The 16,485-nt window shown below is 41.1% G+C and overlaps 2 protein-coding genes across 2 annotated transcripts in view; both read left to right on the top strand.

Moving 5' to 3' along the window:
* The first annotated feature begins 856 nt into the window (after positions 1 to 856).
* Positions 857 to 4,934, top strand: si:dkey-43p13.5 (paired mesoderm homeobox protein 1). Its single transcript, XM_054759879.1, has 4 exons — positions 857 to 1,969; positions 2,061 to 2,315; positions 2,732 to 2,889; positions 4,084 to 4,934. The coding sequence occupies exons 2-4, from the start codon at positions 2,090 to 2,092 to the stop codon at positions 4,501 to 4,503; spliced, it is 804 nt and encodes a 267-aa protein (XP_054615854.1). The 5' UTR covers positions 857 to 1,969; positions 2,061 to 2,089; the 3' UTR covers positions 4,504 to 4,934.
* A 2,119-nt stretch (positions 4,935 to 7,053) lies between these two features.
* The window catches only part of micall2a (mical-like 2a), a 150,286-nt gene continuing 140,854 nt past the window's right edge, over positions 7,054 to 16,485 (top strand). Inside the window, exons 1-11 of the mRNA XM_054760066.1 lie at positions 7,054 to 7,501; positions 7,593 to 7,641; positions 9,330 to 9,471; positions 10,556 to 10,725; positions 10,793 to 10,914; positions 11,815 to 12,249; positions 12,369 to 12,469; positions 13,720 to 13,777; positions 13,998 to 14,137; positions 14,473 to 14,571; positions 16,361 to 16,425. Of these exons, the coding sequence (XP_054616041.1) occupies positions 7,359 to 7,501; positions 7,593 to 7,641; positions 9,330 to 9,471; positions 10,556 to 10,725; positions 10,793 to 10,914; positions 11,815 to 12,249; positions 12,369 to 12,469; positions 13,720 to 13,777; positions 13,998 to 14,137; positions 14,473 to 14,571; positions 16,361 to 16,425 (1,524 nt within the window). The 5' untranslated portion in view covers positions 7,054 to 7,358. The remainder of the gene's footprint in view (positions 7,502 to 7,592; positions 7,642 to 9,329; positions 9,472 to 10,555; positions 10,726 to 10,792; positions 10,915 to 11,814; positions 12,250 to 12,368; positions 12,470 to 13,719; positions 13,778 to 13,997; positions 14,138 to 14,472; positions 14,572 to 16,360; positions 16,426 to 16,485) is intronic.

Here is a 16,485-nt window from a genome sequence, read left to right as displayed (position 1 = left end):
AACATCCTCTACTGATCCTAGAAACGCCAAACTATTTCCATTCCACAAGAGTGTACACCCCCAAATTATGTTCTCATCAGTCTCTACATTTTAGTACATTTGTCATCTTTTTTTTAATTTTTTTTGTGAGACACACAAGCGCCGGACTTGCCATAACAACAGGCTTTTATTGCAGTTTTGAACAATCTCACAACAGGCACAATATAAAACTAAAACGTAACTCTGAACCCCCAACGTCACTTCCTGTCCGCCCTCCACTCACCGAAACACAATTACAGCAACACACACAAGCACAAGTCTTTTTTATGTCTTAAATGTCTTATTTTCTCTTATTATGTCGACTATATTGGGTAATATGAGTGTAAAGGTGACTATAGGGGTGTTATTTCATGTCTAGAGGGCTCTAATAATGTTAAAGACCTGTATTTAGAAGGTCATAAACAGGTTTTCTATGCTCTACTGTAAGAAAATGTTCAATTTATAAATAAGGAATCCTACTTGGCTGAAATTGACTTATCACGGTCTAGAGATAACCAGTTAACTGTGATAAACAAGGGCTTGCTGTATAAGTAAAGAAAGCCATAACTAATGTCTTAATAATAAAAGAGAGAACAGAAACTAGCCGGTACCAGTATTAACTCCTGTACTGTAATTTACACTTCATTCCTTTATTATTAATTACGGTATTATTAAACATTTGGTACCTATTTATGAAGCAATAAGCACAGGAATAAAATTGTAAAAATTAATATACAGTGTTCCCTCACTCTATCGCGGTTCACCTTTCGCGGATTTGCCGGGGGGGGGGGGGGGGGGGGGGCTTTGTGCTTTTTTTTATTACTGCACCACTCATTGTTTTCTGCGTCCTGATTGGCTGTAGACCATTGTCAATCAATCCCCTTCCTGCCCTCCTGCCACGTCTCCTGTGTCATCGCTAGCTTGCTTGCTTGCTAGCTTGTAAATGAATGTTGGCTATGGTGAGGGGTTTTCACTTACTGCGGGCTATTTTGGGAACCTATCCCCCGCGATAAACGAGGGAACACTGCAATTAAAATTCATTATTATTTTTTTTTATCAAATAAAAAATACAGAAAATGTAACATTTGTTGTATACACATATTTAACCATACTGATTTTAGCAACATGTGTAAGCAAATTTGTGAATAATAAAAGGAAAAATATATAGAATTCAAATTTGCCACATTTTTTTGTTGCTGTTTAATGTTAATGACTTGACACGTTGCTGAAGAAATGTGCATGTCTGTTTGTATTCAGGCAGTTTTGTAACGATAAGATGTTTTCTCACACTCGCTGAAATGCGATCTTGCACCCTCTGGGGGTTTCCCGAAAAGCTGCTTTTTTATATACAAATACTCAATATAAATACTCCTGAATACACAAAGGAAGCTGGCTCATGTCACCTAATATTTTTAGTTCTTGTAATTAAAGTGCAAATGCTACTAAAATGTATCCCGTTTGCTCCAAAGTCAAAACAAAGCACCTGAAAGTTGATAAATCAAGTGCATTTTTTGTGTGTGTGTGCATCCATCAAACAAGTCCATACATTTGCGACTCCAGCGGATGTCATCGATCTTTAGGGTGACGAGCCGTCATCGCCGCCGTGTTTCCGCATCAACACCAAAAATGTTCTGGGAAGCTTTTGTCATTTCGACGAGTCGGTTAGCGTGTGTTTATTCTGGAAGCTGCCTCCACCTTTTGGGGATCGTCCCACCCGTTTCTCACGTACTTGTCTCAACAAACGGCCTCTCGATTGGCGCTCGTGTCCCTGGGATTGAAACCTCAGAAGGCAAAGGTGTTGCAACATGTCAGCAGGCGGGGAGGAGAGACGCTCGTGCTCACGCTCAAGAAGACGGTAGGACACGACAACGATGATCCTGATGAGAGACGAGGTTGCATGTTCTTCCAGCTGAGGTGGAGGTCATGTGACGGGAGGAAGGGGAGGAGAAAGGTGAGAGACCACCTCCGGCTGTGTTTACCTTTACCTGCCTTGAGCCCCTCTCACACCAGAACCAATGCTCCCACTGGGATACCTTCATCAGCGCAGGACTAGAGCCGGATCAGCTCGGAGATGTTCGGACCGGGTCAACTGGTCTCCGCTCTCCTGCCTGCGGTCTTCCATGCGCCCGGCGTGGCCCAGTTTTTGCCCGCTTTCCCGGCCCGGTCTCCCATTCTGATCCCGGGACCCTTCATCAGCTATGAGTCCCTCAGGAGTTACCTGCAGCCTGAGCCCTGCAAGGAGGCGCTGCTCCTGGCCTCGCAGGCTGTGGTCATGGGTCAACTAACCGAGGGCATGGGTGAGTCCAACCTGCAGCACTTCACTGTTCAAACTTTATGAACCACAATCACTGCATTGGAATTCCCAACATCCAAAAAGTATCCAACAAATGCTCATAAAATCCCAGTGTGTCGCAGAGACTGTAAAGCGCCTAATTCAAAGTTATGTTCAAACGTCAATAATACTGTAAGTCAGGCAGTGAGCGTTAAGTTAAGTGCCGTCAGACTCGAGTGTAAATGTTTACAAAAGGCTAACGGCTCGTAACTAACAATCAATTATCCAGCCGTGCCGAAGCGGCGCTAATGATCGCCGCGCTAATTAGCCAATCTAGAGCCATTAGCTCCTTGTCACCCGTCGGCGATGCTGTAAATTGGGCCGCTGTGTTTTTTGTTTTTTTCCCCCTAACCCCCTTCCCACCCGCTCGCCCCACCCTAGTCGAGCAGAGGCCGGTGAAGCAGCGTCGCGCCCGCGCCAACTACAGCAGCTGGCAGCTGGAGGAGCTGGAGAAGGCCTTCGAGACCACACACTACCCGGATGTCTTCATGAGGGAGGCCCTGGCCCTCAGGTTGGACCTCATGGAGGCCAGAGTGCAGGTGAGCAAGCACAAGCGTGCTATTGCTTATCTTATTTGATTTGGTACTTTGTGTGTACTGCTGCTGTATGCGTCTGAAACGTTTGGGCATCAAATATGAAAGAAGACCAAAGTTTGTGTTTTTGTTTTTTTTTTTTTAAAGCAATGACAATCCATTCTGATTACACACATTTACAGCAAAACAAATCCAGAAAGACCGTGACTATTGTCTCCTCTGTTATACATAGATTAGATTTATTAATCAGTGATAAATGTATTTATGTTATAGATGTTTTATAATATGTTATAATGTAATATGATTTATAATTTTCTAGCAGTGTTTAATAATTTAACATTTCAGGACTTCTACAAAAAAAAACCCAGAAAACCTAGACTGTAACTATTATAAATTAGAAACCATTATAAATGGATGATTAATTTATAAATGGTAAATGTTTTTTTTAATTATATACTTTATAATATGTTAGGATATTATTTGTAATTTCTTTTATAAACGTTTCAAAATTTAAAATTTCGGAACTACTGCGAAAAAATCCAGAATGCATAGACTGTGACTATTATCTCCTCTGTTATAGATTATGAATTAAATTATTATTTTTATTTATTTGTGTAATATTATATATAAATTATAATATAATATAAATGACGTATATTTTTATTAATATGTTTAATATTAACAATGATACATTTCAGAAGTACAGCAAAATATGCAGAAAACATAGACTGACTATTGTCTCTTGTTAAAAATATAAATGTATTTATAAATTGTAAATGTATTTCTAATATGCATAAATTATATTTGAATATTTCTAATAATCCAATTGATTATAATAATTAAACATTCTACATTTCAGAGGACAGGGACATTTCAAGCAGGTGATAATTGGAGAGAGGCTGTGATTTCAGTATTTTAAGAACTCATAATAGCACGTTCATTTTTTAACTTTAATAATAATTAGGAGTGCATGAGAAAGTGGAAGCTGTCTTTGACCACATGCTCATTTATTAACAAGTATATTGCACAACACAGCAGCAATGTCGTAATGGCGGTCAGGAGCCAACTGCTCACCCACAGCCAACTTTTTAAAGCGCATGCAGAGGGAGATAAAGCTGCTGGATGCTCACCACTCATAAAAGTTCATTTAAAAAAACGTATTATTTACGGTGTATACTGTATCCCTAAATGTGATTCCAGGTTTGGTTCCAGAACCGCCGTGCCAAGATGAGGCGTCAGCTGAAACTCAAGGGCCAGCGTGCCGAATCTCATCCCAAAGGCGAAGATGCTGACATGTCGGATAAAGCCACCGGGAGTTTAAAACATCACATGGACGCTTCCCACAGTGAGTGCTGGCCCAGAGGACAGGAGGACGGCGAAAACGACAACTACCCTTGGACGAAAGCTGCCAGCGCCACTCCGAGCGCCATCATGGAAGCGACGGGTCAGGGGTTAGGGAAGTGGGAGGGGCCCAGTTCGGAGCAGCTGCGCTCGTGCAGCATCGCCAAGCTGAGGGCCAAAGCCAGAGAGCACGAGGCTGAGATCCATGGCGCTGTGAACATGTCGAGAGGCGTCGTGGTGTCCCACACGCAGGAAGTTGACGACGTGGGCGATGATTGATCATTTTCCTGCTTCCTGTTTGTGCACGTACTCACGTAACAAGTAGACTTACTGGACACTACATTAGGCACACCTGCAAGGTAAAGCCTCTGCCTTGTGCCTAATATTTTGGCAAGAAAGCATGTAATCATTTTGTCAGCCACTCTCGTGGCTCGCCATGTGTGACTTTTATTCGGACGTCACGAGCATGGCGGGACGCGGTCCATTCAGTTTGACGCATCCTTGAGCTCTGCGGCCTCCTTCGGCAGGATGTGTGCATGCAGCCCGGACAGATGAACAATGGCGGGAAATTAAATCATGCGACGTGAATGTGCACTGGCCACACATCTACTTATAAAACTAAAATATGAATTTGCCCCTTAAATATTCCAATTGTAGAATGTATTTATGAACATCATGTGTATCATTGCATAATAAACCATCTGTTACAATATGATTGTGTGTGTGTGTGTGTGTGTGTGTGTGTGTGTGTGTGTGTGTGTATGTGTAAATGCAAACTAATTTACTATAATGAATGTTTTTTATGCTTTCAAAGATGCCCAAAGAGAGGACACCTTAGCTCCTTGCATGCATTGACTAGTGCAGTGTGACGCTGCCCCCTACTGGCCATGATTATACGCTCATGTCCAGACTGTGCCGTGTTTAACACTGCAGCTCAATCTATTCAGCTGGCGGACTGCGGGCCCAATGTGGACCGTGAATGACGTCAGGTCGGCCTGTGACTTCAGTTTAAAACTTGGCAACGGCTGTCATTTTTGCAGCAAACTCCAAAACACAGCAAACACTCTTGTTATATAGAGGATCTTTGACGAGCGTTTTTGCCGTAGGACCGGGTTTGGGGGATTTTTCTCATTTTTTGCAGAAGGTCCTTAAAATGGAAGCATGACTTGACTTGTGTTTTTGCAATGGGAGAGCTCTTCTGTCATCATGAGGATCTTTGACTAGTTTTCTTTTGCAATAAATTCTTAAAAAGCTCTCCTATCATATAGAGGATCTTTGATTAGTGTTAAAAACAGCAGAATTTTGCTGTCATATAGAGAATCTTTGACCAGTGTTTTTTGCAATAGGTTCTTAAAAACAGCTCCACTAACATATAGAAGATCTTTGACTTGCGTTAAAAACATCAGAGCTCCTGTTGTTGTTTTTTTTTTCTTCAAAACAGAAGCATGCTCCTGTCCTATTCGAGATCTTTGACTAGCTTTTTCTGTGGGTCCTTAAAAACAGCTGAGTGTTCTTGTCATATAGAGAATCTTTGACCAGTGTTTTTGCAATCGAGTTTTAAAAACAGCTCTCCTGTCATATAGAGGATCTTTAACTAGCGTGAAAAACATCAGAAGTCCTGACACAGAGAGGATCTTTGACTCATGTTTTTGCATTAGGTCCTTAAAAACTGAACTGCAGAATGCAGAATGTTTAACCAGTGTTTTTGCAATTGGTCTTAAAAAACAACAGAGCTCACCTCTATATAGAGGATCTTTGACTAGCCTTTTTGCAATCTGTCCTTAAAAATGTTAGAGCTCCTGTCACATAGAAGATATTTGACGAGAGATAAAAATGTCAAAGCTTCTGTTACATAGAGGATCTTTGACTAGTGTTAAAAGCGTCAGCTCTCCTGCCATATGGAGGATCTCTGACTCGTGTTTTTTGCAGCAGGTCTTGAAAAACAGCAGAGCTCCTCTGTTATATGGAGGATCTTTAACTAGCTGTTTTGCAGTACGTTCTTAAAAAGAGCAGAGCTCTCCTATTATATAGAGGATCTTTGAGTAGTAATGACGTCACAGGGGTCATGACCCCTGTGACATCATTAGCAGGGGCTCAAGTTCGGCTCATACTTAAATATTTCTCCTCTACCCTCAAGTTACAAACTTGTGAGGTTTGTGGGTCAAATGTAATGCTGCAAAATGGGTCAGGTTCATGTGTTCCTTAAAGAGAGTGATGCAATTTTAAATACAGCTACGAATGTTTGCACACACGCTATCGTTTCATGTTGCACTTTTTAAAAAAAATCTTCACTGCACAAGATAATTCAAGTTCAAACCTTGCGCACAGCAGATAAGAACCTTTGCACACACACACCATTACATACAACTTGTGTGCACAAGATGATAATAAACGGGCCGTCATTTTTCTTGCCCATACAGGATGGGCCACACTAATTTCACATATTTAGGACTCTTTTGAGCTGTGTGTTAAATAAGCCATCAAAGTTATTTAAATTATGGATTTTAACTTCAGGTAAGAAATGTAGCTGTCTAAAGAGCTAGCCAGCTAACAGGTTATTGGTAATTATGGAGCTAGCTAGATAACCTTGAATCTATGTCTATCTAGTGTTTTTTTTTATTTTTGGAAATTATAGTTGGGAAGATAAATGTTTTAGTAGTAATTGGGTGTTTGTATAGATATAGATATACTGTAACATATGTACGGTAGATATAAATATAACATCTACATTACATCTATATAACGTCAACATTACTAACTATCGCGATATAACATGGAGCGAGTTGTAAATAGTGAGGTGAGTATGGTTTTACAATTCGTTGAATTATTTTCAATTTTTTTTTTTAAGTAATATTTTATTTACTACTCTGTGGTCCCTACGACTGAGTTTAAAAGATTTATTAACCCCTTTCGTACGCTGAGTTTAAATGTTTTTCTACGTTCAGTCCCACACTAAACTTGTGACGAATCAGCGGTTCGGAACAAAACTCCGCCACTCGCTCATTCGCTCACTCAGGTAACAAGAAGCAAACAGGACACAGCTCCAGCGCGACGCTTCACAACACAACCCGGCTCTTTTTCTCCGGACCTGACTCTTCCTCCTCACTGCCAAACATTTGGACACTTTGGTGAACATGTCGGCCATCCAGGCTTTGGAGCAGTGGTGCAGGTGCGAGTGTGAGGGCTACAGAGATGTGAGCATCACCAACATGACCACGTCCTTCAGGAGTGGACTGGCCTTCTGTGCCCTCATACACAGACACAGACCTGATCTCATGTAAGTTCTACCCATCTTTGCATTACAACTGAAGACAGCTCTTGAGAAAACACAATCGAAGTTACTGTATTGTTTTTTTTTGTGTGTGCAGAGATTACGACTCACTTCGCATGGAGGATGTGTTTGACAACAACAAGCTGGTGAGACGTCCTCTTGCTCATCCCCATACTGTTGACAGTCCAAAACACTTTATAGCGCTTTAATCCGCCGTGCAAGCCTGAAACATCAAGACGTTACGGGCAAAACGTTTTTGGACACATGCCTACAGGAAGAGAAACATGAAGAACCTATAGAGTTCCTTAAAAACAGCAGAGGGTTCTTGTTATTTAGAGCGTTGTTGACTTGCGTTTTTACAGTAGATTCCTAAAAATCCTATCGAGGATCTTTGACTAGCATTTTTGCAACAGATTTCCAAAAAACAGCACAGCCCTCCATCATCAAGATGATCCTTAACGAGACTTTTTGAAGTAGATTTTAAAAGCAGCAGAGGGTTCCTAGAAGATTTTTAATTTGTGTTTTTGAGTTAGGAGTCTTCCTGGTACATAGGGGATCACTGACTGGCTCTTTTACAGCAGATTCCTAAAAACTCTTGCCATATAGAGGATCTGTGACTAGCATTTTTGCGGTAGGTTCCTAAAAACAGCAGAGAAATCCTGTCTTTTAGAGGATCTTTGACTGGCCCTCCATTATAAAGATGGTATTTACTTTTTGCAGTAAATTCTTAAAAACAGCATAGGGTTCCGGTCATAAAGAAGATCTTTAACTTGTGTTTTTGTAGTAGCTTCTTAAAAACGGCAAAGTCCTCCTGTTACATTGACAGGTGCTTTTGCAGCAGATTCTTAAAAAAAAGTGTCCCTGTTGTATAGAGGAGCTGTGACGAGCGTTTTTGCAGTACATTCCCAAAAAATAGCAGACCCCTCCGTCATAGAGGGGATCTTTAACTAGACTTTTTGCGGTAGATCCATAAAAACAGTGGAGGATTTCTGTCATGTAGAGGATATACGACTCGCATTTTAGACTAGGGTACCCTAAGAGAACATAACATGGTTGGGGTCTAAAAAAAAAGATATATATTCTGCTGCACCCCTCTCAGTGTCGGGACAAAAAATGTATTTAGCATTCAAACATAACTATAGTTAGCTTAGCAGGTGTGAAAAACATGCTTTTCTTCATTTTTTTCAAGATGCTGCACCTTTCCTGAAGTCTTCTGGCACCACTTTGAAAACCAGCGGTCTAGACTAAACAACGTGATTGATCAATGAAGCAATTAGGAGGCGTGTCCCACTACCTTTGTCCATCTTGCGTGTGTCTTTTTGTCCACTTGGCCTGGTTTTGTTATGTTAACCTCCAAAGTCCCACAGCCGGGACTTTTCCATTTTTACATTACCGGTATTTAGACGCTTTTTTTCCCATTTTGTGCTGCTTCCTGTGGAGTTCGGCGTGTGTGCTCTGTGAACGACTTCTCGTGACAGTTGGCTTCCTGCGGCACTTGGAAGAAGCCCCCCAGGGCTATTCCGAGGACGTTTAGGAGGAGTGGAGATGCTCCTCATAAAGGAAACATGAGTTTGTGGTAGTAATGGACACCCTTGTATTTTTTATGACGTGTCACGTTTCTTTTTTGCTGGTCTTGTTAGATAACAAACAGCGCGTTTAATAATGTTTAATAAGCATGTCCCGGCTCGGCGCTAAACAATGCCCCATCCTGCTTATCCTTCCACCAGTGCACAGGAAGCACACTATTCATTTTGTAGACTATTTAAAGACGTCTGTTTTGTCTGACTCGTGACGCATGAGACGGCCTACAAATGTCAATGTTTTCTTCTTCAAGGCCTTTCAGGTGGCAGAAGAGAAGCTGGGAATCCCGGCTCTGTTGGACGCAGAGGACATGGTGGCCTTAAGGATTCCGGACAGGCTCAGCATCCTCACTTACGTCTCTCAGTACTACAACTACTTCAAAGGACGCACCCCCAGTGAGAACACAGCTAGTATGGTGCAAAGTACAGTGTTCGCGGGGGTTGAAGTAGCCCAAAACAGCCCGCAATAAGTGAAAATAGCCAACTTCTTTTTTTACAATTGTTATATATGTTTTAAGGCTGTAAAACTCCTCACCATACACTTTATACACTTTAGACACTTTTCTCTCTTGTTTAAACACTCTCCAAAAAGTTCAAAACTTAGTTTGAATTTAATGATGAACCTCAGCATGTGTGACCCAGCATAACATTGTGGAACACATAAAGTATCTGTACCACACGGACCGTGGGAGTATGGAAATAAACGCTTACAAACTAATATACACGTATACTAATACAATATGCTACCTGCAAGGCATGCTGGGAAGCCCAGGAAGTTACCCAGCATGCATTGTGGGTTAGAAATGCTATTATTATTTTGCATGTATATTTGTGTGTAAGCGTTTCTTTCAATACCTGCACAGCCCTTGTGGTGCAGTTACATTGTGTGTTATTTTTGGTTGCACCCTGAGTGAGGTCGATGTTTGGGTTGATGCTCTAGCAAACAGATGTTATATATCTTTGCACCTGGACACAGCAGCATAGCCCAGGCTTGATTAGAGTGTCAAAACAGACTTTTTCTTTTATTGGCGTCTCAATTACTCTTTTTTTTTTTTTTTTTTTTTTGCTACATGCAGGTGGTCTTGGAACGTACACCCACTGAAATGCAGGGATCTACTGTATTAGGGATATTTATGCCCTGCTGCCTTCATTCACCATTGTTGTTACTGCACCTTTTGTGGAAATGATTTCAGACTACCGATTGGCTTGTATGGCCTGACTTTAAGTGGCTGTTGCTTTGGCAAGCACTTGACAGTCTGCAAATGTACTTTAACATGGACATGGACTATTTTCACTACAAAGTGAGGAAATGTGTTTGTTTTCCCCAGGGCTTTTTTTTTAAATGTGATAATAGAATGCTAGAATAATTAATTGAAATGAATAATGAAAGAATAATGAATTGTAATCGTGTTTTAGCCTCAGTTGGCGCTATGATTTACTGTATCTTCATGAAGCTTCAAGAGTGTTTTTGTTTGCTTAGTGGGAAGAGTTAAGAGGCCAGCAGAGGGCTCCAAGGAGGCGCCTTCAGAGAAGAAGAATCTCCCAGTGGCCATCAAAGCCTCGCTCTCCAAGACCGCCATCAAGAATCAGGCCCCTCCTGCTGTCATCGCCACACGGACGTCGCCGAAGCTGGCGAAGCCTGCAGCTCAGGTCAGTTTATGGACACAATCTCATCAGATGTAAATCCCCTGTGTTATGATGTAGGTTTCTTTCACAGAGGCCAGAAAACAGCAACAAAAATGGCACCCTCAACAGCAAGTGCGCCGCTTGCAAGAGTCACGTTCATCTGGTCCAGCGCCACTTTGCGGAGGGCAAACTCTTCCACAGGAGCTGTTTTACGTAAGATATTCCTGTCGCCAGTCTTCCTAATTCAGGGGTGTTCAAAGTGCCACCCGTGGGCCATTCACAGGTCGCAGCCCATTTCTTATGTTTAGAAAATATTGAAATAATGTGTGGCACAAATTCCCTCACAATGGAGCTTGCAAACCAAAATATCCAACTTGCTGTGCTTCTTCCAGTATATGGTCTTTGCCGATTTTTGTGCGTCCTATCATGTGAACAATTTTCGCCAGGATGCGTATGCTTGCAAGATTTGGCAGGTTTACCATGAGGTTAAAGCTGTGAAAAATGTGGTGCCAGAATCCTAACAACAAGTAGAAGAAGAGGAAGAAGAAGAAATGAGCAATTTTAAAAGGGTCCCTTTGTGCCTGCTCCACAAAGCTGAGATGTAGGCTGTTTTTTCTTTAGAGTTTAAACCCTGGGCTTTAGTTTGCAAACTAAATAACATTCTTCTATGAATCAAAAAGGTGCGTCCAAGCTTTTTCCACTGAGAAGTGCATACTGAAAAATCAAAAGACGTAGGGGGCCACTTATGGTAGATACATAAATCGTTTGTGACAATTTGCTCATTTAGTTGCTTGTGTCATCTGTTTTAGTCAAATTGGTGTGGTTGAGGTTAGCTGACATTCTTCTGGTTACGTGGATGTATAGCATGTGTTTAGTAGTAACTATAAAAATGCAACCAGGCTGCCCCCTGTACTGGGGTCTTGTGGTAGCTTAGCATATCTTTACCCACATTTGGATTGATTTTTGCATGTTTAATACATTAAAATGTGAAGAATATCAAGGTGTCCCCCCACAAATTTATATTTTTCTTTAAGTTGGCCTCCGTGGGGCAAGTTTGGACACCCATGTCCTAATGGACAGTGCACTGATGCTTGTGTGGTGATGGTCTTCCAGATGCTGTGAGTGCTCAGGCAGCCTCCATGCAGGAGGCTACAAACCCGGCAAAGATCCGGGCACTTTTGTTTGCAAAGTCCACCAAGAGAAGAGTACCAAAACGTCCTTCGAGTCTCGTATCAAGACCAGACCTGGGATGTTAAATCTTTCCGTCCAGCTTGAACCACAGCCCTCCTCCCTGCCCAAGCCGGTCCATGCCGCCCCCCCAACTCACTGCTGGACGGCCTCGGCGCAGAAGACACAAGCAGCCCGGCAGAACTTTTTCCTGGAGGCCTCGATAGCCAACTGCAGGAAGTCCACGGAGCCGTGGGGAGGACTGACGTTCCCACAAAGGCCAGATGTCGACTGGGGCAGAGATGGAAAGAAACTGTCAGAGGAAAACAATAACAACAATAACAACAAACATTTGTTTTCTGTTTGCTCGGCAGAGAGACGGTAAACGCTGCTTGTCTGTTTTTGTGTTTTTCATCATTCAGACTGCAATTTCTTTCCTTTTGTACCTTTTTTGCATCTAGTCTGTTGGAAAACTCCAGGGTGTGAATGGTTGAATGCAGCAAAAACCCAGCAGCAAACGTTCTAAGCACCAGCAGCCAAGAATCTGCATGTCCTACTGCAGTCAAGTGTGACAACATAACACATCCAACAACAGCCGACGGTGAGCTAATTCATCTCATTCATTTCTTCAGCTATTTATTTAGTCACCCAGTCAGCCCCCCAGTCTGACCCACATTCATGCGATACAGTGCCCTTTGTCATTTCACAAGTTTTCACGTACTCACAATCATGTAAAATAAATCAACACCGCGCCACACAGGGAAAAAAATCAATTTGAAATATTATTATTTGAAAGATATGTAGAATTTAATAAATAAATGTTGTTATCTTTATCTTTAAATAAGTTAATTTAATGTAAGCGCACGCTCAGAGGGGACAGGGCCTTCTCCATTGCTGCTCCCAAAATGCGGAACGACCTCCCGCTACCTGTACATGTGAGACAGGCCCCTTCATTGTCCACTTTTAAAACCCATTTTTTATTCCTTTGCTTTGAACCCAGCATGAAACTCATTTTTATTTATTTATTTGTATTTTCTGACCCACTTTTTTATGTTTAGGCGATGCGTTTTTACATCTGCTTCGTAACTGTATTTTAATGCTTGTTGTCTCTTATATATGTCTTAATATTTCATTGTTTCTTCATTTTTAATCATTTTGATGATTATAGCCTACAGCTAATAAAAAACTGAAAATTGGTATATCATAAGATTTGAAAAATTGTCAAAAAGTTCAATATTATAAAGTACATGTTCACACTCTAATTAAATTAACTGCAAAAACATCCTGAGCCTTTAATTCAGGGGTGTCCCAAGTGCAGCCAGGGGGCCAATTGCATTTTTTATTAGCCCACGGCACATTGTAGAAATAAAAAAAAAAGTTAAAACCTACAGCAACAATTGGAAAAAAAGAGCAAACAGGTGTAACATAACGAGGAAAAATGGAAATGTTGATCAGAATCATTAATAATAATAATAATAATAATAATAATAATACACTGTCACCTGTAACACAAAGCTGACTTTAAATACTCTACATATAAAAGGTCTTTTTTTATAGCGCTTTTACAAAATACAAAATATCAAAATGGCCCCCGCATTCTTTGACTTTTCCATGTGCGGCCTTCGCTGGAAAAAATTTGGACACCCCTGCTTTAAGTGGCCTCTTAGTCTGAGTTGAACTCCTGAATTCAAATAACTTTTACACAATATTCTTATTTATGGAGATGCCACTGTATGTCGTCCATATATACTGAATACATTTTACTTGATTTTAAGCTATAAGCGGTATTTAAATAATTTTATATTATTTAAAAAGCGCTGCCACCTTATAAATGTCACTTTTTGCCTACAGGTCCACTCTGTGACACGCAAATCAAGCCAAAATGGATGCAAATTGAACCAGAACCAAGGTAAAGCCACTCATTGTCACTTTATTTCATTTAATGGAGGTAATACGCAGTATTAGTTATGAATCTACGCTCTTCTTAACAGTACATCCTTCTGTTTCTGTTACCTGTTAATGACTCTACCATAGCTTCCTATAGCACTGTGAAATAATACAAATATCGGATGCCTTCTCTGCCTCCTTTCCGACTGACTACGCCTGACTTCCGTCTTTCTTCCTTGCAGAGATAATGACTCCACCGACAGAGAACATCGGTTCGTGTCCACGTCTTTCTCCGGCATCCCCAGCAGCGCAACGAGGCCTCCAACATCAGCACCACGTCCCCCTCCTGTTACCTTTGCACTAGCTCGCTATGGACGTCCAGGTGAACTGCTGCTAAGAGATATTTTAACACCATTTTGGATTGTTTGTTTGCTTATTATATGCATGTAGAGTACCATTCAAAAGTTTGGAGACACTTTGTAATTCAAATTGATGTGAAAGTGTCTCCAAACTTCTGATTAATTGGTTAAAAATTGACACCATTGGAGCACAGATATAAAAAAATTAAGTCATGCAAATTAAAAATATGTAAAAGACACATTAGCCTTGTGTTGTTTTTGTTGATTCTTGTCTTACAGTGGTAAGAGAGAGACACTTCGTTGTAAATTGAAGTCAGCACAGACCGATAAGATGTAAAGCTTCCTCTTCTTATTCCAGCAGATCCACCCAGGAGGCACTCGCCTGTCAAATCCCCGGCAAGATGGCCAGCTTTGGAATACACGAGCTCACCAACCTCCCCGGCAAACATCCCGTCAGGTACCGTTTCTCTTACCAAAAATATCATCCAAAACCACGAACAGTACGTTTACATGCACTAAAAACCCTAATTGCATGAATTTGGTTAAAACCAGCTTTCTAAAATGCATGTAAACACCTTAATTAGTGTTAACATATCTCAATTGTGCAATTGGAAACCAGTTCCCACTTGCATGTATTTGCTTTGATAGATCACTTTTCCACACAGGGCCATGAAAGTTTTTTTTTTTTCTCCCTTTATAATAAAAAGTTTCATTTAAAAAATGTTTTTTGTGTTCAGTTGTGTTGTCATTGACTAATATTTACATTTGTTTGGTGATGTGAAACATTTCAGTCTTACAAACATGCAAAAAAATAAGAAATCGGGAAGGGGGCAAACTCTTTTTCACACCACTGTACATGGATGTTTCTGGAACTGTCATGTTCGCCGAAAGTCAGCTGGGATAGGCTCCAGCATACCCCCGTGACCCTAATGAGGCATAAGCGGCATAGAGAATGGATGAATGGATGGATGTTACACATGACAGGTTGGATTTTAGTTTTGGTTTTACATTGTTTCCTGTTTGGTGCTCTGTTTTGGGATCATGTGCAGCAACTTTGCTTCTGCTGGTAAGCGCTGGCAGAAGCACCTGTTGATAATTGTTATTCAGGCTACTACCGTATTTAGTTTAGTTGGGCCTCTCTGCTAGTCGCCTCATTATTGTTTGCTGTCGTGTGGATTTGCTGCATTTGCCATGGATTTTTTCTACCTACCTGCTTTACCTGGGCTGTATAACCAGCCTTTGCATTCTCACACGTTTGTGTGGGATTCGGCTCCTTGCGAGCTTCCCCCTTTTTCCTTCAATTAAAAGGCTTTATTGATTGCACCTGCACAATGTCCTTGAATCCTGGGGTGGCGCTACATGCTATGCGGAACATGACACTGCCTGTTTAATAGGTGGCAGAATGTTGTAGGTCAGGGGTCTCAATCTCAAGGAGGTAGAATATGGGTGAGGCTGGGACTCATCATGGAAGTACACACACACACACACACACACACACACACGAACATGAGAGAAGTTTGTACAGAATTGGAGACTACACTCTGGAACGGTGAGGAAAATGAGAATCAGGAACAAAAGCTTTGTGTTTCAGAATGCCAATATTTTTTTGCGAAAGTCTAGGGAAAACTTTTACCTGGATGCTGCTTTTTATTTTAGTTTTGCCCATTTTTATTTATATTTCGTTGTCTAATGTTTAGTTTTGTTTCATTAGAAGTAGTTGAACAGTTTCTTGTCTAATTGAAAAGGGTTTTTAAATTTTATGATTAGATGTTTGGAGCAATATTTGTTATTATAATTCAGATTTTTACATAAAAGAATTGTTTTATGTACATGTATTTCTGTAATACATACTTTTTAAAATAAATGAATAAATAAAAAAAATCTGAGGGGCCATTTGGAAGCCAAGCCAAAAGAACCAGCTCCCTTAACAGAGATGGAATTCCCATCACGACTACCAATGACCACAATCGCCCCCTGGCGTGTCGGAGGAGCACAGCATTTGGCCCATCATTCAATTGGTGTGCGTGAAAATTGAGACTTCACATAGAAATGTGGAAAAATTGAGAAACTGAACTATTTCGGGACGCCGACTGTTTTTAGTGCATGAAACCGTACTGATTGACACACGGTGGTGGCCATCTTTGTTGATAAAATGTCAGTTTTTAGAGAAAATACATCAGGTGGAGTCAGATTTGACAAAAGCTGCCATAAAAGGCCCATCTAATCCTATTTTATCTACCTCTTAGGTGCTAAAAAGGGAAAGTATTTGTCACCCACCGACGCCTCCAGGACTGAAATGAGGTCACCCTCTGTAAGTTCCCTCCATTAAGTCTCTTAAGAGATTAATTAACAGCGCCACACATGAGCTGTC

The sequence above is a fragment of the Dunckerocampus dactyliophorus genome, chromosome 18, assembly GCF_027744805.1.
Source record: "Dunckerocampus dactyliophorus isolate RoL2022-P2 chromosome 18, RoL_Ddac_1.1, whole genome shotgun sequence".
Classification (NCBI taxonomy): Eukaryota; Metazoa; Chordata; class Actinopteri; order Syngnathiformes; family Syngnathidae; genus Dunckerocampus; species Dunckerocampus dactyliophorus.
The sequence above is the reverse complement of the archived record's forward strand: the minus strand, read 5'-3'. Positions and strand labels throughout refer to the sequence as shown.